At 33.0% G+C, this 24,959-nt stretch overlaps 1 protein-coding gene across 1 annotated transcript; it reads left to right on the top strand.

The window, feature by feature from the left end:
• Positions 1-1,097: 1,097 nt before the first annotated feature.
• On the top strand, positions 1,098-18,284 carry LOC122046940 (chaperone protein dnaJ 15-like). Its single transcript, XM_042607899.1, has 11 exons — positions 1,098-1,579; positions 7,041-7,164; positions 11,602-11,684; positions 11,753-11,864; positions 11,969-12,073; positions 12,205-12,255; positions 15,268-15,357; positions 15,462-15,570; positions 15,650-15,798; positions 15,873-15,926; positions 17,765-18,284. Exons 1-11 carry the CDS (start codon positions 1,452-1,454, stop codon positions 17,984-17,986), a joined length of 1,227 nt encoding a protein of 408 aa, XP_042463833.1. The 5' UTR covers positions 1,098-1,451; the 3' UTR covers positions 17,987-18,284.
• Positions 18,285-24,959: the final 6,675 nt, after the last annotated feature.

Here is a 24,959-nt window from a genome sequence, read left to right as displayed (position 1 = left end):
TTAAAAAAAAAAAAGATGTTCTACGAAAATAAATTTATCTAATGGTTCTCTTAATTTATTATCCGAATATAAAAATAAATCTGAATCGGTACTACAGATAGTTGAAGAAAATCTAGATAATTGTGTTTGAGAATGACCGAATATATATTCTATCAGATGCTTCATTTCTACATGTTGTTTCAATGATCCATAACCACCGCCGACTTATAATTTATAGGAAACATTGTAGTGCTTACATTTTGCATGCAATGCTCCGAGTGACATTCTCAAAATGTTTAGTGAAAATAGAATACTTTAAAGGAGGAATTTTTTTTAACATTAGATTGTATTGATATTTCCTTTGTTTCAGGTGTCAGATTTGGAAGGTGCTCGATCTCATTATTGGTGAATTGAATGTTGGGTCCTCGCGCGAATTCACTATTTCCTTTCCCTTCTGAGCTCGAGATGATGTACCTCCACGACCTCTTTCCATCGTAATTGAAAATTAGAAAAGAAAGTACATAGTAATGAAGAAGAAAACATATAGATAATACGAAATTGAGATCAAGAGTAGAGAAGATGTGTGTGAAAATAATGAAATAAACTCTCTATATTTATAGAGTTTGAATAATAATAGACACTAAATTATAGTCATTAATTAAAAAATAAGCGAATGATCTTAACCGTTGAAAAAATATCTAAAAAAAATCCTCACCCCTCCCTCAACAGCTAGCAACCAACGATTCTAACGACTAGGAACTATTAGTTCCAACGAGAAAAAAAAAAAATTGATAAACAGGCAGGTCAAACCGATGGTTAACATCAGTCAATTTTAACTTATGGAACCGGAACCAATTTGACATTACGGTTTGGCCTGGCAAACCAGGTCAATGGGCTACCTGTTGAACTAGTTATGGACCAGGCTGGGTCCGGGGCGAACCTGGCCAGGGGTTGGGTCTAAGTCCGGGGGCTTGAATTTACTCTCACGTAACTCGCCAGATTAGGTGTAGCACGTGACCCACCTGCCCTTCAACGGACGCGCGATTCTTCTCTTGCCATCTGCGTATACCGCTCTCGGGTTACCGGTGGGACCCTCGACATAATGCGGGTACTGGGAGAAGATGCGTACTGAAAATTCTCATTTTCCATTTTCCATTTTCCATTGCTTCGTCTCTGGTCTCCTGGGATTCCACATCGGACGCCACCGGCTTCGAGCTCTTCGATCCCATGAATCCCTGAGACCGATCGATCGATCGGTAGATTAACCTGATGAAGAAGGGATTTTGGCATCCGATTAACATTGGAGGATTTTGGTGTAAAATCTGTTCTTATAAGATCGGGGAGTTGGAATATCGTAGACCCAGTTTGGACCCTCTTGGATTATGGTGATTTAGCTTAAGGGTGACCAATTGGCAGCGACGGGAGTGAGCGTTGGAGATAGGTTGAAATTTAAGGAGGACTGGCCGGGGAAGATGGCCTCGGGGAAGTTGGAAGGCCCTTCGGCTCCCGCTGTCCGCCGAGATCCCTATGAGGTGCTGTGTGTCTCGAGAGATTCATCTGACCAGGAGATCAAATCTGCGTATAGAAAGCTTGCACTCAAGTATGAATCTTTTCCCCTTACCTTTCTCATCCTTCAAGGCATTCCTTTACAACAGGTTTTGTGTTGTTTTTTAGTAGGAGAATAATTGCAATTGCGTGGGAATTTTTGTGCATGAAGTATTGTTCTAGCTCAAGATTAAATAAATAAGCAAGGGAAAAAGGATGTTTTTCATCCCTTAGATCTAGTTGCACTATAATCAAATAACAAGTTTGTTCTTGCTTGGTGATAGGTATCACAAGTTTTGTTTTTCTCAGCTGCTTTCAAAGTCTGATTCAACTAATGTCCTGTGACATTTCATAATCTATGCACACATGGAGATTTCTATAGGAAGAAAAATCTTAGTAAAATAACATTATTAAGAAAATATTCTTTGAAATCCATTGGTTTTGTTTGGTGAAGTGACTTTTGGACATTGATGTGGTTGTATTGTAGAAAACTTCAAATCTGTTATGGTTATGGAATGACTCAAGTTACTTAAATGATCACGATAACTAAAACTAAGATCACTATAGTAGTAACATGTTGGTAGATGGATGCCCTTGTTTACTTGCATCCAGTAGTATGGTATTTGCAAACAATTATTGTACTCCAATAGCAACCAATAACAATCCTCTTTCATGTCTATAATTTTTTTCCTTTGGTCTATCTTACACACGTTTTAAGAAACTCTTAACTTGTGAGTAGTATGGAAGTGGATCAACACTCACAGGGAGAGATCTAATACCACGATATAACACAATCAACAAATAAACAATCCCACAATAGGAAATAAATGATCTCATAGAATTAAGACTCACGAAGAGAAATTTTATTATGCAAAAATGATTTTTTTAACTTGGGGATTAGAGTCTCTTTTAAAGATTCCAATCTTAAAATATGGAAATGAACTAAAAATAATCAAGAAAATAAATAATCCTCACTCAATCAAATCAAGAAGTAATCTAAATTGCAAATTAGGAAAGAAACATAATGAAATCAAAGTTCTAACAATTTATTCTAGGATCTTAATAAGATAATTATCTATTTTAAAACAACCTTAAACAAAAATTTTAAAATTAAATTCCTAGGTTGCATTATTTCCCCAGCCAAGGAGAATTTAATTGTAAGCTTTATTTGTTGTTTCTAAGCATAAGGAACAATTGCAATTGCATAACATGTTTTTTTTTCATCATCTTTCTTTGGTTATTGTTCCTTCCAATGATTAAGAAGTTGCTATTTTTTCTTTCTCCTAGTTCTTGAAGAATTAAAACCGAACAATTGCAATTGTTTAACATGCGTTTTTTTTATTCTCTTTGTTTGGTTATTGTTTCTTCCAATGATTGAGGAGCCTTATTTGGTTCAAAAGATTTGCTAAACACTTTTTTGCTTCTTAGAAAGAATTTAAAAATTAAAAAGGTAAATAAAGTAAATACTTAGAACTTAACATTTTTGACACATTTACATTTGTTAGAGGTGATTTTTTTTCTCCTTTCAATTTTTAATAGATTTATTTTATTTTCTAGAAACTACAAACCGAAAATAGAAATTTTTTATTACTAAACTTGATCTTATATTTTCTTTCTGCTTTTAGTTATTTAAGAATTATATTCCGATTTTATTTTCTTTCTTTTTGGTCTTCACTTTCAATGAATAGGAAAACATCTTGATTTATTATGAGCTAAGATGATGTCTGTATTGCTATAATAGTCATCAGTTGGGGAAATGAGAATGCCGAGGATAAATCCATTTACACCAAAAAGTGCATACACATGACCTACAACATTATGTCCATGCAAACATAGAGGTTTGAATGTAGCTAGTAAGAGTTTTATGTCAACTGAATCGATGATTAAATAGGTTGTTAAGTAAAATAAGCATACATTAAAATTATGTTTTCTCATAACATGACTAAATAATTTGGACAAGAATGTTCTTATAACAATTTTGAGACAATTCAAGTTCTTGAATAAGAAGATTATTGACAGAAAATCAAAAGGGAGACCCTTGTTATCATTATCATCAAAAGACTGCCCCACTTTAAAACATCAAAAGGGCACCCCCCCCCTATTCAAAAAATACTCTTGATTCAACTATATTGCAATAGCTTCAGCCAATTCATGTTCTTGAGTAAGAAGATAATTGATAGAAAATCAAAAGGGAACCCATTGTTATCATTATCATCAAAAGAGTGTCCTACTTTAAAATATCAAAAGGCACCCCTATTCCGAAAATACTCTTGATACAACTATATTGCAATAGCTTCGGCCAAAGTTGCTCTAACATGCTCAAAATTACTAAGTAATTATAATCAAAACCCAAAATTGTATTAACATTGGTCAAAATTGCTTAAATAACGGTTAAAACTGCTCTAATTTGGTCAAATTGGTCCAACTCGGTAAAAGCTAATAAATATTATTCAAGTAGTTTTATTGCTACAAAACAGAGCAGTTGACCAAAATTGCTTAAAACAACTTTGGTCAAAGCAGATCCAATTGCTTCATGTCGAAGAGCAAATTTCGCTAAAGCTGCTATAATAACGTGGGACAAGGGGATTTCAGAATATAGGTACCCCTTTAATGTATGTTCAAAGTGGGACTATCATGACCCGAAGGCTTCCATCCCTATATGAGAGATAGCCTCCCTACTCGGACAATATTCATCACTAGATCGAAAACTACAAATAATACCCCTAAGGGTGCATCTACAAACATGAATACACAATAATTTATTAAATGATGTAGAAAGTTGACATGATGTTTGTCTTAATACAATGACCCTGCTGTACCCATATCATGACTGACAAGCTAATCTCATGCTAACAATGAAATGAAAACATTAAAGTATCAAAATACCAAAATGCATAAAGTAATAATCTATGCAATAAAAGAAATAAATTTAACCGACTTGTCTCCAATATTATTGTTGAGCAGCTTTGAGCAACCATCCGTCATATTGACGAAACCTCAAAAATCACCTAAGTTTGCAAATCTAGAGGTCAAAGGGAAAAAGAGAGTGAGCACATAGTGCAAAGTGGAGAAAGAAAAGAAGTGCATAAAAACAAAATCAAAGAGGGCAATAACATAATTGATAGTTTATGTTTTCATATTCTTGAGCACAATTTGATTATTACTCTTTCTTATTATTTGTCTTTTATTCACTTCTTATTTAATTTCATTAGTTCTTCTTATTTTCTCTTTTTCAATATTACACACATTATAGTCTTATTTTTTCTAAAAATTCAACATAATTTATTAAATGGGTGATCGTCTTGCAATTCACCCATCAAGGATGTGTCATATAAACAAAGGTTAACAATCCACAATCCACTTGATATGAAAAACACATCATATATAATTGTCAGATAAGGGTGAGCAACCCGCAACCCACCCTAGAAGGATGCAACGACCTGCAATCTACTTGTAACGAAATGCATCATGTGTATGCACATATACATACATGGTTAGGGTGCACGATCCCCAATCCACTCAAAATACGCCTCACATAAGAATAGGTGAACAACCCTCTCTTTAAACATAAGAATGGAAGAAAAGAAGAGGGGAATTATGAAGACTTTAATCTTGCTCTATGCTCTTGGATTTATTTGAGCACTTGATCATAATAAGCACAAAAGTATTGGCTTTTCATGTGTTCTTAATGTTCAAATGTTCATGAGCTATTAAACCTTTGGCCCCACATTCACTCTTTAGACACTTTTTTAGTTGATTAAGGGTTTTTAGTAGTCAACAGATAATTTTCTAGTTGAGTAAGCTCATTCATTCGACTGCAAACTCTTACTAGTTGATTAGCCTGCTTTCAATCAACTTGAAAACCCTTCTTCCATTCAACTAGGCTATAGGAAAACCTCTTCATTTACAAGTTGTTGTAAGTTTAGGGGCTTAAATAAGTTGACATACATGACTTGCGCACTTCTCATAGTTGAAGTGCTTTAACAACGAAACCTTAAGTAGCTCATCTACTATACAGTCAATCACACATCCCTATGTTTGACATACCAACAAAAAAACCCAATATTGCAACACCATAATCACAATACATAGTCTTCAAGTCTTTAACTTCTCAATCCAGGCTACTCACCCTCAAGTTGTCTTATCACCTCATCGATTTGAGTTACCTATTAAATCGTCTGAGTGTTTTTTTTATCTAGACTACTTGTGCTCGAGGCCTTCAAGCTCCTTCTTGATTTAGGCTACCCACTCTTGAATTGTTTGAGCATCTCCTCGATTTGGGCTGCTGGTCCTTGAGGTCTTCTAGCTCTTCCTTGATTTGGGCTACCTGCCCTCAAGCTCCAAACCACTTGATTTGAGCTATCTGCTCTCAAGTCCAATCTCACATTATTTGAGCTACTTGTTTCAAGAGCAAGATCATCTAGAATGACTAAACTTGCACAATTGAAACATCAACATGAAATACATACTTAATTCAAGTTACCTGCATTTACCTCCCTCCATATCCGTGGGACCGGCTCTAGGGGGGTCGTTGATGTGGCGGTTCCACTTTTTTTTTTAATTCAAGTTATATTGCTAAATTGTTAAATAAGATGGTCGAACCTGAGGAACTAATTTCCCAATTTGGCACCTTATGGCTGAGATGTAATTAAAACTCTAGGGGTGCACATGACACTGCCGTAGGTGGGTAGGGAAGTTTTGGTGCAACTCAATGCTACTTTAGGCCAACATGGAATTAGTATAGGTGTGTAAGATAACATTGTTGCAGGTGGTTCTTGTTAGTGAAAGAAGACATCGAGCCTGTTGAGGAGAGTTGGTTGTCTGGAGTCGCTGCAGATGCCCAAAAAAAAAAAACTACTGCACCTTTCGGACTTGTCCAGGAGATGGAGCATGACAGGGAAAGAAAAAAGTCTTCTCAAAGGAGGAGGCGTCAAGGAGGAGGCAGGGGGTGATTTGGTTGTGAGGGAGATGAGATGAACAAACAAATAAATTCTGCTTCATAGGAGGAAGCAGGGGTTGTATGCAGAGGAATTAGGATTGAGGTCATTTTTAAAGACTAACCCATATAAAATTGAAAATAAACTAAAATAATTTTTAAAAAAAGTAATAATCATATTCCTAAAAGACCCATTCAAACTAGATTTTAAATAAATCAACTCACAAACTATAAAAACAAAAACTAAATTTATGAAATTATCCTACACTCATAATAACTCCTGATAAGACAATTGCCCAATTTAGAGACTACCTTAAATAACTTATCCTCTTAATCAAGATAATTAATCAAAAATAATCTTTGACAAAATCTAAAATCTTTAAAAATTAAACAATTTAAATTCCTAGTTTGCATTAATGTATTTCTTGCCTCATAGCTTACCTATCTATGTTCTTTGTTGATACTATTTTAGTTTCTTGCCTAGTCTGCAATACCAGTATATGATGTAGTCATAGTGATTAGCAATTGCATACCTTTATCTACTTAGATTGTACTAAGTTTTAATTTCTTATACATATAGGTATCATCCTGATAAAAACACAAGCAATCCTGAAGCATCAGAACTTTTCAAGGAAGTTGCATATTCTTATAGTATCCTATCAGATCCAGAGAAAAGAAGACACTATGATTCTGCTGGTTTTGAGGTAATTATCTTTTCAGTAATGGCCCTAATGATTTCAGCACTAATGCAGTGTTTAAGTAGTTTTAAGTCTCTTATTAAAATTGCAAGCATATAACACCCTAGTTTTATCCCACATGGGAAGTCATAGTTATTAAATTACCACTAACACATGGGGTTAAACATTTTGGGCCAACTTATGTGTCATTCACGGAAATTATATAGTTGGAAAAGCTTGTGACATTTCAATTTAGTTTAACATGGATATTGTGAGCCAATCTGAGGTGTTTATAAAGTTTAAATGTGTACTGATATAAACTTGGTCTTAAGCATTTTGGTTCGACTATCGAGTTAGTGGACTAGTTCTTTCATCTAGCGTTGAAAGAGTTTATATATTACTTAGCTGTATTACAAATATAATGACAGATAGAACTAGGGAACCAATACCTCAGATATAATATTCAATGATGTATTTTTCCTTTTCTCACATGGATATAACTAAACACAAATATGTATAGTTACTGAGTGCCTGTTCCATGTATATCCATATGGGCAGTTCACAATTACCCCCACTGGGTTGTGGAAGTTTATTAAAGTTATCAATGCTTATGGTGAGAATCGGTTCAAACTGGTTCCTCAAAAAATAGATTACCTAAGAAACGACCTAACCTAGCTTTTCCCCCTCATGGATTGGCTACAGCTTAAGTCACAGACTCACACACTTATACCATAGGTTGGATAAGAATAAATATGATAGGAAAACTAATAATCTAAGATTTGGAACATGAAACATAGGAACCCTCACTGGTAAATCAATGGAAGTAGTAGATACGATGATTAGGAGAAGAATTAGTATTTTGTGTATACAAGAGATAAAATGGGTAGGCAAGAAGGTAAAACTGATAGAGAACTTGAGTTTTAAGTTATATGATACACAGGAAAGAGTAAAGTAAGAAATCGAGTGAGTATTATTGTAGATAGTTCGTTAAAGGATGAGGTTGCAGAAGTAATTAGAAAAGGGGATAGAATTATAACCCTTAAGATAATAGTGATGAAAGAAACTATGAACATAATTAGCGTATATGCATCGCAAATAGGATTAGATGAAGCTACCAAATCAATGTTTTGGGACGACTTGAATGAAATATTACAAAACATTCCGCTAAATGAAATGATTTTAATAGGAGGTGATCTAAATGGGCATGTCGGAGTAAAAATGAGAAATATGAGAGGGTATATGGGGGTTATGGGTTTGGAACAAGAAATGAGAAAGGAAAAACTATATTAGATTTTGCGATAGCACATAACCTTATATTAGCTAATATGTTTTTTAAGAAAAAAGAAGAACACTTAGTCACATTCAAAAGTGGGAATAATAAATCGCAAATTAACTTTCTTATGGTTAGGAAGAAAGATAGAAAAATTTATAAAGATTGCAAGGTCATCCAAGAAAGCATAACTACCCAACATAAGTTAGTAGTGTTGGATATACGCGTCAAGCATAATATCAATAGAAAGAAAATATATACGACTCCTAGAATTAAGTGGTGGAAGTTAAAGGATGGGAAACAAAATTTATTCAAGGAGAAAGTAGGAGTACAAGCATTAGGTGAAATATACGATGATTTTAATATAACATGGGATAAAATGGTATCAAAGTTGAAAATAGTAGCTAAGAGTGTACTCGGTGAGTCAAAGGGACATGCACAAGTAAGGAATCTTGGTGGTGGAATGAGAAAGTATAAGAGAAAGTGAAGGAAAAATCAATAGCTTATAAGGAATTATATATTTGTAAGAACGAGAAAAACCTACAAAAAATATACAATAGCCAAGAAAGAAGCTAAGAGAGCAGTGAATGAAGCAAAGAATGAAACTTTTGAATGATTATATAAAAAATCGGATACAAAAGAAGGGGAAAGAGATATTTATAAAATAGCTAAAGTGAGAGAAAGAAAGACAAAAGATCTTATCCAAATAAAATATATTAAAGATAAATATACTAGGGTACTAGTAAACGAGGGAGAAATAAAAGAGCCATGGAAGAGGTATTTTTATTAACTTTTTAATGAAGGTTTAGGTGACCAACTTAACTTAGATAATTTAATTAGGTCAAAGGAGCATAGAAATTTAAATTTTTATCGTAGAGTTCAAACTTCAAAAGTAGAACAAGCTTAAATAGGATGCACAATGAAAAACTCGTTGGACCAGATGATATTCTGATTGAGGTATGGAAGTACCTAGGAAAATAAGGTATTGAATAACTTATGAAATTATTTAACATGATATTGAAAATAAAAAAAATGTCTGATCAATGGAGAATAAATACTCTAGTTCCCTTATATAAGAACAAGGGAGGCATACAAAATTGTGTAAACTATAGGGGTATTAAAAGAGTCATACCATGAAACTTTGGGAAAAAGTAATAGAAAAAAGATTAAGGAAGGTGACCACAGTGATCGAAAATCAATTTGGGTTCGTGCCGGGAAGGTTGACAATATAAGCTATACATCTTTTTAGACAATTAATTGAAAAATATCAGGAGCAAAAACGAGATCTGCACATGGTATTATTGACTTAGAAAAAGTTTATGATAGACTCCCAAGAGAAATTATATGGAGAATTCTAGAAAAGAAAGATGTTGGTGTAACATATATTGAACTAATTAAGGATATGTACGAGGATATAACAACTAGAGTAAAGACTTCAGGCGGAGTAACTGAAATATTTTCAATAAAGATAGGGTTACATCAAGGATCAGCTCTAACATTAATTATGAACGAACTCACTACACATATTCAAGACATATTACCGTGGTGCATGTTGTTTGCAGATGATATTGTTTTGGTAGATGAAACACGTGAAAGAATAAATATTAAACTAGAAACTTGGCGGGAAACTAGAAGGTAAAGATTTTAGGCTTAGTAGACTAAAGACAGAATATATGGAATTTAAGTTTAGCAATATTAAATATAATGAGACAATTGTTAAGATAGGAGACAACGAGTTGTCCAGAACCAAGAGGTTTAGATATTTAGGATTATTTTTTGTAAAATGATGGAGGGATTGAGAAAGATATCTTACATAGAATACAAGCAGGATGGTTGAAATGGAGGAGAGCGTTGGGTGTTTTGTGTGACTGTAAAGTACCTCTAAAACTTAAAAGAAAATTCTACAAAATCGCAATTAGACCTACTATGTTGTATGAAGTTGAATGTTTGGCTATGACTCGAGCATATAAGCAGAAGATGGAGTTGCAGAGATGGGGATGTTAAGGTGGATGTGTGGACATATGAGAATGGATAAAATAGGAATGAGTGCATTAGAGAAAAAGTCGGAGTTGCATCTATTGAGGGAAAACTTCGAGACATACGTTTAAGATAGTACGGGCATATACTTAGACTACCAATAAATGCTCCAGTTAGGCGATGTGAAACTATGACAAACACGCATATCAAACGAGGAAGAAGAAGACCAAAAAAGACTTGGTTAGCCACGATAAACTAAGATAAACTTTATTTAAATATAGATGATGGTATAATTGGAGATAGAGCTCAATGGCGTAAAAGGATCCATATAGCCGACCTCACCTAGTGGGATAAGGTTTGGTTGTTGTTGTTGTTGTTATATGTATCTTTATCTTCTCTCTATATATAATTGCATTCTTCTTTAACTACTTTTGGATAAGCTTAGCAGAACTCTTTTTCTTCTTTGCCATCTTCTGTACCTCTCTGCTGTTTTCTCCTTGCAATCCCTTCCAAACTTATTGTTCTTCCTTATGTCTCTTTATCTAATCCACATCTCACATGCAGAGGAACAGTGTTCCCTTGATGTATGGAACTTTGTAGTGATTATCTAATTTAACCTAATTATCTTTTTGTTTCTCTACCTCTCCATTGTTTATCTCTTCTCTCATTTTCTTATTCTCCTTCCAATTCAAAACTCAGGTGTCTAATTTTTTGATAGTTGAGTGGCTGGGTTCCTTATGTGGGCCTATTCTACTAAATGGTTGTCTTGAAGTCAGTGAACTTCAATTAGGACGTTCATCTAGGTAGGATTTTGCTTATACAAACCAAGCTTTACCTTACATAGTGTACCTTGAACCACAATATATGGACTTACAAGCAGCTATGGTTGACATAAATCCTTGCTGAGTGATTTTGAAATTCTTGCCCTGCGGTATCAGATGGTGATGAACTTAATATTCTGTTTTAGTTATACATTGATGTGATTGTTTTAAGGAATTGATTAGGTAGTCTGATTTTTCTTGGCTGACGTATAAGATCTGTCTTTTTGCATCTAGATTTTGTAACTATTTCGTTTTGTTTAGTATTGATATCCTATTGACCTATTTTCCTTTTGACTACCTGTTCTGCAGCCAATGGCAAATTTGTTTAAACTTTAAAATGCACCCACATTTAGTCCCCCAAAACACTGACACCTGTGCATTCTTTCATTGGTTTAGGCTTTGGATAATGAGAACATGAATATGGAGATTGACCTTTCCAACCTTGGAACTGTAAATACAATGTTTGCAGCACTTTTCAGGTGATATTGAAATATTTTTGGTTATCAGTGTAATATTCTCTCTCTAAGCTTGCATTTCCTTTTCATAGCAAGCTGGGAGTTCCTATTAAAACTACGATTGCTGCTGCTGTCCTTGAAGAAGCTCTAAATGGAACTGTCACAGTTAGACCACTTCCTCTTGGAACATCATCAAATGGCAAGGTACTTTAGTTTGTTACTTTGTTCCTTGTGAATGTAAATTTTTTCTTGTTACTTTGTTCCTTGTGAATGTAAATTTTTTCTTATTCCTGTTGCTTCTGTTGTAGGTTGATAAACAATGTGCTCACTTTTTTAGTGTCACAATCAACGAGGAACAAGCACAAGTAGGGGTTGTTATCCGAGTAACATCAGCTGCCCAAAGTAAATTTAAGGTGATGGCTAAGGACATTGAATTCTACAAATAACTTGGATTTGTTTATGCTTCATTTCTTTTAGAGTTTTTCTTCTTTTTTCTTGGATGCTTCCATGTCTCTAACTTTCTGTTTTTTTGTTATCAACATAGTTACTTTACTTTGAGCAAGAACCAAATGGTGGTTATGGACTGGCTTTACAGGTGATTTTCACTTTTTTCTTCTTTTCTGCATCTTTTATAAAAACAAAGTAATATGCCAATCATATATTTGCTATGTTAAATATTGAAAGAATTAATGACGAATGCTTATTGATCTTACTGAAGTCATTGAGCTTGTTTTATTGGCTATAAGAAAGGAGGAATTGTAGCAGTTAATTTGCTGTGGACAAAGGAGGCATTCCTTTGATTAGTCATAGACTTGAAGTCCTTACTATCATTGTCTAAAACACTATATATATATATATATATATATATATATATATCAACACTTTGCCTTTGGCTGTTGAGAAGATAATATTCCTATGCTATCGTATCTGAAATGAATATCACTTAGTGTTAGATGTGATGATATGCAAGGATTTGATGTAATTTTACTTTGTGAAGCTGCATGTGGTCTATATTTGGTATTCTAAGTTTAGATTTGTGTTACTGTAGACTTTATATCGAAATCAACCATCTTAAACTCTAATAGCATGGGTCCTTGAGTTGTTTTACCTTTTTTTTTATCCTCTAAATTCAATTTTATCCATGAGGATCTTATTTTTTTTTCAAATAATTTGGTGTCTATTTGACTTTCATTTTTCATATCTCTTACTATTTCTATATCTTTCATCTATGATTTTTGTTAAATCTTCACTATTTTTATTGAGCTTTATGTCCCTTGACATGTTCATTTAACTCGTTGATGTAAGGGAGCAATAGAGGATTGAGAGAAAAAAGGAGGTGAGACGAGCAAAGAAACTTAAGTTCAATACCTTTGATAATCAGACTCATCACTACTCCTTTGCACATGACATTGGCAAATTTGAGTGGACACTTGAAATCTCTATTGATCACAAGCAAAAATTTATAAATATAGTGATTTTGGACACTTTTCCACATGCAAAAAATTATAGATATAGCAATATTGGACACTTATATCCACACTTATGATAGATACTCGTACTAGAGACCAATGCTCTAGTTGAAGAACTGACTAGATGATTAAATTTATCCACATAACCTATGCAGCATGGAAACGATAGTGTTTTTGACATTTACATTTAGGAGCATTGTTGAAGACAGAACAGTCATCTATGATATCTACTCAAATATTTGATATTGAAAATTAATATTTTAGTCAAAAGGTAAATCAATCAAATATGTTCAAATCCCAATTTTGTTTAGCTTTAACTACATATTGCCATGCTTCCTTACATTTTATCATGCCAATCTTGGTTGCACAAAGGAACAAGCCGCCATGCCACTGATGCTAATCATTGGAGTTGAATCACTATCAACAATGACTGAGCTGATTTTTATTTTAAGAAATTAGAATTTCACAAAAGATTAATGAGAATTTTGGTAAAAACTAAAATCCAATGAAGGTAGTTAGAAATTGGTTGGATTATATTAGAATCTTGATGGAACTCATTGAAATATGATCAAATAAAAAGTGGAGATGAATGAAATTGAGTTAAAATTTAGTTAAAGTTAGTTGATTTTGAAAAACTTGACTAATCTAGCCTTCCCTTTAATCCCAACTTCATTCTTAGGGAACTCATATAGAAAGGACAGGCTTTGCTTTCCTCTAAAATTGCTTATGTTGCCATAGGTTTATATCCACCACAAGATCAAGCATCACTTATTTAACTTTGATATCACTCGTTGGACTCAACACTCAATGTCTTATTCATCTTTCTCTTGCTTTCTATTGGTCAAGTGAGATTATCATGGATCGAAAGAAGGTATTAGGGATTGAGAGAGAACACAATAATCATTGGTCAACAACAATTCTAAAACTGTTATTCCTTTAACTAAAAACTAGTTAGAGATTTGACTGAACCCTATAGAATTAAATATAAAATAATAACACTTTCATATATATATATAGTCATGTTATGATGGGCGCCTAGCTTGCACGACTAGGGGGTGCCCCCACTGTGTGGGGCGCCCCCTCAGTCACGCAAGCTAGGCACACATGTTTTTTTTGGTCCTATTATGTGATAGGACCATTACACAACCCTCAAAATATCTCAAAGTTGTGCCAATTTAAAAAAGCCCACAGCTCTCTATGAACTTGCTTTGAAGTGTTTCTGAGGTTTTGGTCAAAACTTTAAAAGTACTTCAAACTACGACCATTACACTCCTACAGCCTCCTGAGTGTAACCATACTCTCAGACCTAGACTCCCCAACCTAGATTGAGAGATATGGATTTTTGAAATCTTCACAACCTTAAGACAATTTAACAAGCTCATTAAAGGACTTAGGCCTATCATACTTACTCATTAACACCACCAAAGGGTTCTTAGAACTCTTCTGGTTCAAACTATGTCAAGATTTTAAAATTTTGAACATTGTAGGACCATTAATGAGTTTTTGCCAAAAACTCATTGATGAACTTAAGAACCTTAAAATCACTTCAATTTAGGACCATTACATTCCTAGGAGCCTCTTGAGTGTAACTATGTCCTCAAACCTAGACACCACAACATATATTGAGAGTTGTGGGTTTTTGAAATGACAATTTGGCACAAGCTCATTAAAGAGTCTAGGTCTGTCATACTCACCAACACCACCAAAGGGTTTCTAAGACTCCTGATTCAGGCCATGTCAAAATTTAAAAATTTTGAACACTATAAGACCATCAACAAGTTTTTGGCCAAAACTCACCTCAGAATCGCTTAAAACCATAACCATCCTTAGATCTAGATTTCACAGCCTAAATTGAGAGGTTGGTTTTTGAAATCTTCACAACCTTGAAACAATTTGGCCTATGTCTGTCATACTTACTCACCAATACCACTAAAAGATTTCTAGGACTCCCTTGGTTCAGACCATGTCAATATTTTGAAATTTTGGACTCGAGTTTTGGCCAAAACTCGTAGATAATTGTCTATGTATCTTTAGTGCGATGATGTTATAACTTTTATTTGAAATAGATCTATCTATCTTTATGCTGCACCGATTGCTTTTCTCCAGGGTTATATAATTTTAGTTTTCTGTATCACCAGGAAGATAGTGAAAAGACTGGAAAGGTAACATCTGTAGGAATGTACTTCCTACATTTTCAAGTTTATAGGATGGATTCAACAGTCAATGCAGTGAGTTAACTCTTTCATTCCTAGGAAAATGATTCATTATTAATCATGATAAATGACAGTAGATGCATTCCAAACCGTTTGAATGTTTTATCTTTTTTGAATAGTTAGCAATGGCCAAAGATCCAGAGGCTGCTTTTTTCAAAAAGTTGGAGGGTCTTCAACCTTGTGAAGTATCTGAACTAAAACCTGGAACCCACATATTTGCTGTTTATGGTTCGGATTGCTCTTTGTTCTTATTTGCATGTTTACTATATGTTTTCCTCTGGGTATTTGACCTGAATTGTTCTTTCAGGTGATAATTTTTTCAAATCTGCTAGCTATACAATTGAAGCTATCTGTGCTGCATCATATAAAGATACCACTGAGAAGCTTAAAGAGATTGAGGCTCAAATTTTAGCAAAAAGAAACGATCTGCGCCAGTTTGAAGTAGAGTACAGAAAAGTAGGACTCTTTTTATTTGTCCATGACTACAAAGGTAACTTGTGATCAACTTTGATATTCTTCTTGTTTTGCAGGCACTAGCACGCTTTCAGGAAGTGACAAGCAAATACAACGAAGAAAGGCAATCTGTATGTATCTTTTGTTAATGCATAATGTTTTACTACTGGTTTCTACCTAAATAGTTTTTGGTTCTTTTGCCTATGTATCTTTTTGACTGACTATGTGTGGAGCTCGCTTCATATATTCTTTATGTTAGCATATTGCTGTTTTTGCTAAATTGATCGCATTTTTTTTTTTGGTATGTTTCATTATTATGGCTTTTGGTGCATGATTGTTGTTATGGACATAAATGTAAATGTCATTTATATTTGGGATGTATTTGTAATTAATAAATAATAGATAGTGGTAGCATGGTTTAAAATTTCATGGCATACAAGATAGTATGGTCAAAAGTACTGTTGTAGTAAATCAATGAAACTTGATATAAATTTACATGAGTAATCTTTCCTGTGTCGTCTGTGCTTAAGTATGCCAATGGGGATTGTATAATGCCCCAACACTCATCACTCAGTAAGGTTTGGCACACCTTAACACACATCCAGATGAATTTAAATAATATTTGTTATTTTTTGTAACTTGTTACTCTAATATTTATCTAATTGCTATTTTTTGTTTTCTAAAAGTAGATAAGGTTATTGGAAGAAGATTATAAAAGTAAACCTTATATGAATTCATTTTGACATTCATTGAAGTGAAAAATGAGTTAAAATAATATTTTGTATAACTGTCTAAATGATATAATCTTATTAATAAGTAGGCAAATTAATGTGAAAGAGGGGTAAATGAGTAAAATTCATCTTGACAACTATAACACATGCCAAAGCACGTTGTGCATTTTATAGTACATTAAAATTTTAATTCAATCGATTAATTGACTGTCTAATTGCTGAGGTTTTATTTTTAGAAACAAATAAACTACTGAAAGAGGAGTAAAGGAATTTAGGCATCTATATTCATTTAAGAATACTTTAGTATTTGCTCAAGTGCGCTCAAAGTTACGCCCTAGCATTGAATGTAAATAACTTCTTAGTTACTAAAGACTTATCTTTAAAAGAAAGAAGTGAAGTCAAAGATGTTAAGGATGAGATGCACAAGGAATAGCTATTCATGATATAAAGTAAGGAATAGTTATTCCTTATAAATCGGGAAATAAAATTTTGTAGGAATTAATATTCAATGTTATTTTTGCAGCAAAACATTGGATTGTTCATTCTATAGGAATTTATAGGGAATAGAAATACACTTAATGTGAACCAAAAGCACACTTAGTATGGTTACACAATGGTGCACGCAGAGTAGAAAACAGAATTATCAGAGCTAGCCTGAGATGTGAAGTTGCTTGAACATGGATTTTAGAAGCTGCTACGTAGACTTTGCCTCCCTTGTGGATTTAATCTCATGTTTCAGATGAAGACAATAAATCTTAATGTCCTCCAAAGTTCCAAATCTTAGTTATTTTCATTATTATGCACAAGGTGCATTGGTTGTAGAAATTGAGAGTTACTTTGTCGCCTCACCTGGTTGCTTGAACATGGATTTTAGAAGTTGCTTTGCCTCATGGATTTGATCTCAAAGTCAAGTCAGGTGAAGGTAATCAAGAGGACAAATTGTAGTTTTATAATTAATCAGTTACTTCCTAAGTTGTAATCCCTCTAGGCTCTAACACTGCCAAATCTTGTGAATGCTTCTGGGTATCACACAAGTGTTGTTTGTGATGCAAGGCAAAAGCCCTTCACTTCATGATCAATTTGTAATAGAACTAGCCTCCTTCACTTATTCTTTGTTTTTTGCTTTTCATTCGCCCAATCCTCTCTCTGTATATCTTCTCGCAATGTCCATGGATAAATTGACAAAAAAAACATTTTCTTCAGAAGTTCACTGGTTTCATGTATGTATATTTCTCCAGGTTGATGAGTTGCTGAAACAAAGAGACACTATACAATCCTCTTTTACAACTGTGCGAACTTTGGTCAATTCCAGTGGAGTTACTAGTAGCAGCAGCAAAATTCCAACCGAGGATGACAGATCAGATAGCCCGGTAGAGAATGCAAATTCTGATGGGAAAGAGAAGTCAAGTAAGAAGAAATGGTTCAACCTCAATCTAAACCGTTCTGATAAAAAGGATTGAGTAGTATAGAGTGATATTCTTTTGTAAATGTGGGAAATTTTATGGTTTGCTTGAATATGCAACGCTGCCCTCGTGCAAGTCTGTAGACGGGTAAAGTCAATTCAGCCATTAGTTAGCCTTTTCACAGGGCTCCCAAAGTTTTACTAGTTTTCACTCCAATGCATTGTTCAGTTGGATGCATTAGCTTTATAAACCTACCCATGGGCTTTAGGTTTAGCAAGAAAATGAAGTGGTGTTAATTGGTCAGCGGTCGTGATCTTCCTTCTATATGTTTATTTCAGTTTGTTGGATGTTATGTGTATGGTTATAAGTTAGTAGATGTACTCGATGAATGATCAACCCAAGTTTTGGCAGCCTGACTTGGTAGTGGCTCAAGGGTTGGGCACAAACATGATTTTTATTTTGCAACTAAAGAGATTGAACTGAAGGTACAAAGCATGGCAGTATACTAACATCGAAACTGTGAAGTAGATAGTCTAAGTTTTTTTATGTAGCATAGGCTTTAATGGATTCCTACTTTGGAATGACACATTCAATGGAACTCCATCAATAGCAGAGCCTCCAACTGGAGCACCAGGAAGACAAAGGACTGTCGTAAACTTCCACAGCAAGTGCACCAAAAGAGAACGAACCAACAAAACTAATATGAGGGATCCCTTTGGTATGTTTTATGTGAAGATCTATTTCATAGTCGCTTGAGAATTCTGGCAACGTATTGAGCACATTCGTGACAATTTTTTCCCTTCAATTTTGAGGAACTTTTCTTCTAGCAATGATCAATTACAGAATTTTTGCCTTTAATTTGTATGTATGATGTATATAGATTGAAGAATATGGGAAATATTATTAATTTTTGCAGCAAAGATCAAGAGGTGAAAACTTCAAGCTTATCAAACAAAGGGATTGCTAAAATATCCTATCACATATTTCAAAGACTCAGATGATGAGTGTGCTTTATTGAAACTCTGTAATGGGTCCTCGGCACTCCATCTTTTGTAACAAAAGGTGGAATTCGTCATTCCAATGGACTCATACAGTCCCACGATAATATATGAGGAGATAAATTGAAAAGCTATAGTTGGTCACTACGGAGAGAGTTATTTGTTCGGCTTTGCCAAGATCGATTCCTGCCCATTGTAACAAGTTCTATCCCATAATAACTAACTCAACCTTACCTCAGGACCCTCGACACTCCATCAAGAAGCATCAGCTAGAGAGGAGGCAGCTATTGACGATTAGACTTGGCAAGCATCTAGAACCCGAGAACCAATCATCTGCATCATCACCCGAGATGGAACTTTTAATATATATATATATATATATATACCACCCGAGAAGACTTAAACACATCAAAGCACCTACCCTCTAGCTCAACAAAGCCTTTGAAGAAAGAAAGCTAAACGGCCAAAGATGAGCTCAGCTGGTTTGGGCGAACAACCAGTGATGATGACCGATGACAAATCTGGCATAGTCATGCAGCTTTGCCATGGTATCATGCAACATAAGCAACCAAATGAAAGGCACTGATGTCCCCTATTCAGGGGCAGATCTAGAATTTTACGTTTAGATGGACTGCATACTTAAGTGACGAGTAGACCAACTATACACATTTTATTTTTGAAAGGCCAGAGCGGATTCTAAGAGAAAAATCAAAGGGCTTCAACTTGCAAGATAGCTAGCTTCTTCATTTCATCTTACTCTTCTTCCCTTTTTGTTGATGTCTATGCCTTCCATTTTCCTGTTCAACTGCAATGTCATGAAAAAGATTTTAAAAATTTGTTTTGCGTTTTGACAACCTTGATTGTGGTTTTGGTTTGAGAAATAGGAAAAAAGAAAGGTTTTCATGACAGATTAGGGTAGATATGAGAACGAAAATCTCCTGATTAGATTGGAGCTGATGTAAGATTTGAGGGAGTAAATTATGGATTCCTCGTCTGATGCCGGAGATTTCTTTCTTGTTGATTCTTAAATCAAGAGTAATTATTTTTTATGTGGCAAAAGATGATTCGTTCGCTCCCAACGCCCCCACCAATCTGTCTCTATGCCAACACGGAGGAAGTAAATCATAAGTAGCTACTAGTCATTAATGTAAGTGGTCAAGATATGAGAGAAGACATACTTGGAGGCATCGAATTTCGAAAACTTAAGTTTCAAAAGCTTTTTCATAAACGTATGCAAGTAGTTGTTATTCTGAAAGTTTATTTTCATCATTATATCTCTTTCTACAAGTCGAAACAAATAATATTAAATTAATGAGTTCGGGTTCTAAATCATCCATTCATATACAACTATAGAAGTTTGTATTAATTATTGCCTTCTAATAAATATTCTCCATTGTTAAGTAATACGTAAGCTTTCAGCTGAACACATTAGTTTATAGTACATTCTTGGCTTGTATAATTGTATTCCTTTCTCCTCCCTTTAGTTAATTGGATTCCCAATCCAAGTGTAAATCTGCTCCTGCCCCTATTCCACTAAGTCAGTCAATGTGATTTTATTGGGCATATATGTATGATGTACACGAGTAGGTAAAATTTGTGTCTAGCAAGTTATTTGGCAAAAGAATTGGAAGTAGATGCTCATTATATAATCAGAAGATATATATATACATTGACTGGAGCCTTGTAGAATGAGTCTAGATCCTATCACATTTTGAAATTGATGATTCAATAATTTCAAACTCACAGTTCAATAATTAAAAAAATCTCAACTCTTGATCTTAACTTTACGGTTATGGTTCATGATTCAAAATTATTGGTTGCGATTTGCGATGTATTTTAATTTAAATTTTTTATAAATTTTGAAAAATAAAAAAGGATTTTAATTGATTTAAGTTGCCTATATATTTTCTTAGGAAATAAGATAAAAAATAATGTAGTTCACTTATTTTTTTTACTCTTACTACTTTAGAAAATAATGTTGTTTATTCACTTTATTTCCCATCACTATAATGGTACTTCTTTCATATCAAAATCTTCTATCTCGTCATTTGAAAATTACATACCTTGTATTCTTTTTCAGCTCTAATCCAATGATCAAGTAGTACTTGAGTTTCCAAATAGTAGAAGCAAAGTAGATTATCTTTCATCTAAAAAAAATATTAACCAAGTAACATTTAAGATATTACATCTAGAGTTAATTAAACATTTATTCTAAAATAATGGTTACACGGGGTAAGCTAGAATCTTTTTTGCTATAACAGAAAGGATGAAATAACTTTGGCTTTTTTGTGACTAATAGAATATCAAAATCTACCTTGCTATTTTGCTTCATTAAAATTAAAATAAATTATAAAATAATTCTAAAGTTCTTGTTTAGAATTTAAAAATCCTCGTGGACATTTCATTTGTTCTGATAATAAAAGTTATACTTTCATGAATTTTAAATTACTATTTACTACTAATACTCTATGTTTCCACCACATTAGCTTCTAATCCATATTTTAAAATATATTTTTTAAACATCATATAAATTATTTCTAGCATTTTATACAATAAAAATAACATTAGGAGAAAAATAATCTTTAAATCACGATACATAACTAACATTTCATGCAAAATATCTAATTTAGATATAGGATCCAAAATAAAATGCAATCAAATAATTATCAAGAATATTTTCCCCCATTTTTGCCTTCATTACTAACACATAAGAAGATAAAATTTCATTGGTGCTATATCCATTTAAAATTAAAGCTTTGTTATAAATATTTATTGCAACTAAATAAGTAGGATATCATTAAATACTTTAATTTTATAAATATTATTACACATGTTCTATGGGTGAGAAAATAAAAATATATTAATATTACTAGTATTTTTTTAAAAATCGAACACAGTAATTTTCTATATTGAAATGCATCTTATAATAATTTATACATTAAATTCTAAGATATTGGTACATCATGTAAAAAAATTTTAATACCTTATTTATTTTTAGATTTTATATAATGGGGAATGGATGATTTCCTGGCGGAAACGTGCCCTCGGGGGAAAACTCCTCCCGCCCCTTAGATACTTAACGATCGGCTATAAGTTGATCATGTGATTTACCTCCCTTCACATAATTTAGGAATGGACTGCGAGAGACGTCTAGAACGTAATCACCTTTTGCTATAATCATGTAAAAATTTTATAGATTTCATACATTAATTTGATAAAATATACACCATTATTTCATTATACTAGAATAAATAAAACTAACAATTTTAATTGGTCAAGTTTGATTTTTTAAAGTTTTAAGTTTATCTTGCACACGTAAATTTAAACACGACATACACATTATATATAAAAAATATAAACCAATTATAGCATGTTGATATTCAATTTCAAGTTCTTCAATATTTGCAATATCAAAATTAGAATTATTAAATTATATTCAAAATATTTTAGAAGTTAATTCATATTTTTTTTAAAAAAAATTAACATATCAATTGAGATATGTTATGACCTGCGTGTGCTCCATCAAACACTAAATATGGTAGTGAGTGTTTTTGGATTGATCGAGAATTGTTAATCCAATGGAAAATTACATCAATATATGATTAAGTTTATTAATAATCACTCTAAACAATGGAATATAGAGATATTTTATTATTTAATTTACTAAATTTATTTTTAAAAAATTACCTTGTCTTACTATTTTTTTTAGTTGTACGAATGAGTGGAGTTTGGGAAATACATTTAGCAATAGCAATAGAGTTAAGAGATTTTTGACAAAAATACTCAAAAGTACATTTCGAATCAAAACTAAAAAAATATGTTGGACATAAATAAAAGCTAATAATTCTCTTGTTTTTAATATTATTTTTTAAAATAAACTAGAAATGATACCTCCACAAATCATTAAAACTCTAGATAATTGTATTTGAGAACAATCGACTTTAAACTCAACAAGGTGCTTAGTTTCAATATGTTATTTAAATGATCTATAACCGTCACTCTATTGAATTTGTTAAGACGCATTACAATACTTAAATTTTGCACACATCTATCTAAATGGAGCAGTGATTTTACCAAAGCCTCAGGACTACGGTGCTTTGGTAAATAGTGAGATGGGCTCTCTAGGTAATGAGGGTTCGAATCTGATCCAAGCCACATTAACTTGAGGAGTTCAAACTACTTATGACGTTAAGTCGTCAGCTAGGACCATCTGTGCTTCCTGATTTATGTTATTGTTCGGTTGAAAACTTTTGTGGGTCGTATCAGTCACATTTAGGATTAGTCAAATCATAAGAGCTGGATACCTGGATTACCAAACAAATAAAAAAAAAGTGATTTTATCAAAATATTCAATAATACTTAAAGGGGGAGTTGTTGAAGAGATGGCTCATATGTTTAGAAGCCAACACGGTCGTGTCCGATGGCATGACCGATACATGTCAGCTTCTGAGAGTCAGGACGTCGCATCGAAGTACACCATCACATGGCCATATCACAGTGCATGGCTTGGCCATGCCGGCAGGCATGGCCTAGCGGCGTCTAGGTCTGAGGGAACGATTGCACCGATGGCATGAGTATGCCCATAAGCATGGCATGGTTGTGCTTCTAGATGGAGGCACCGAGAGTTGAGAGATTTATAGTATTACTTGGTATTGAGGTCTAAAATACCAAGTATTGCTTGGGTTGTATATATAGGATCATTGTAAACTCTAAACCTAATTTTTAAATTGAGAGTTTTTGGTTATTTTGTGAAGTAGACACATCATCAAACAATGGTAGTTCTCAGGGTCGGCCCTAACTTTTATGGGCCCTTGGGCAAAAATAAAAAAGTGACCTCTATAGATAAAAAAATTTACTAACATACAATTTGAATATAGTTTAATAGAAAAACTTAAAAATCAATATATTTCATTTAAAATATGTTAAACTCCATATAAAATTTATTTCTCAAGATTATTCAAAAAGTGCAACACCATACAAAATATGTTTCCTAAGTTTCTCCAAAAAGTGTAATACCTACAAATAAAAAAAAATAAGTATAAAATAATCATTGAAAAAATCTATATCTTCTAACATTTTGAGAAGCAAAATCATCAATAAGGTATTCAAAATCAAGTTTTTCTAACACCTCATTTTTGATACATAGAATTGTCAAGTCATTTACATTCAAATCATTATCATCATTTTCTCTCAATTCTTCCTGCTCATTCGTTGCATGATTATGATCATCATTTTCTCTCAATTTTTTCCGCTTATTGATTTCATGATTATTTAATTCTTCTTGATTACTCGATTGCTGCTTATTTGTTACATGATCATTAGTTCTTCTTGACTTTCTTCTTGCAATTCATCAACTCAATTTTCAATTGAAGAGCTAGCTTTAAAAAACTTATGAAGAACACCTTTGTGAGTTTTAATAATCTGTTTCACTCTTTTTCTTTTGTTTCTTTTCTAACTCCAAGATTGATATTTTTTTAGAAACATGTTTGTATTACAAATTTCAAGTGTAAAAACAAAACATACAAAACCAGCAACAAAGCTAATAATGAACAAACACAAGCAGTGAAAATAATAGTCAAAGAACAATAAAACTTGGTTTGTGCTTGAAGCAATCGATATAACTTATTCTATAATGATTAAAATTGGGATAATTTATTTAAATTCTTTCAAATCGGTCAGAAAAATCATAAAATATAGACTCCAATATAATATTAAAAATCAATATTGAATATTGACAATAAGGAAAAATATAGATAAGTAGGTAACTTATGATGTAAGTTTATATATTGATGAATGATGATGTTGATGAAATTAAAATTAATAACCTTTTCTAATTTAATTAGAAGATATTTAAAGGAGAAGAAAGAAGGAAATTAGCGTTCCAGATTCATACTTTACTTTTTAGAGTCTTATGACTTCTGTAAACAAATTAATGAAGAAAGAATTGTACAAGAAATAAAATCTTGGAAAGAGAAAAAAAGGATCGTTTACCTTCCTTCTTGTTTTTTCTTTCTTTTCTTTTTTAGAATTTT

Source organism: Zingiber officinale, chromosome 2B (assembly GCF_018446385.1).
Source record: "Zingiber officinale cultivar Zhangliang chromosome 2B, Zo_v1.1, whole genome shotgun sequence".
NCBI lineage: Eukaryota > Viridiplantae > Streptophyta > Magnoliopsida > Zingiberales > Zingiberaceae > Zingiber > Zingiber officinale.
The sequence above is the reverse complement of the archived record's forward strand: the minus strand, read 5'-3'. Positions and strand labels throughout refer to the sequence as shown.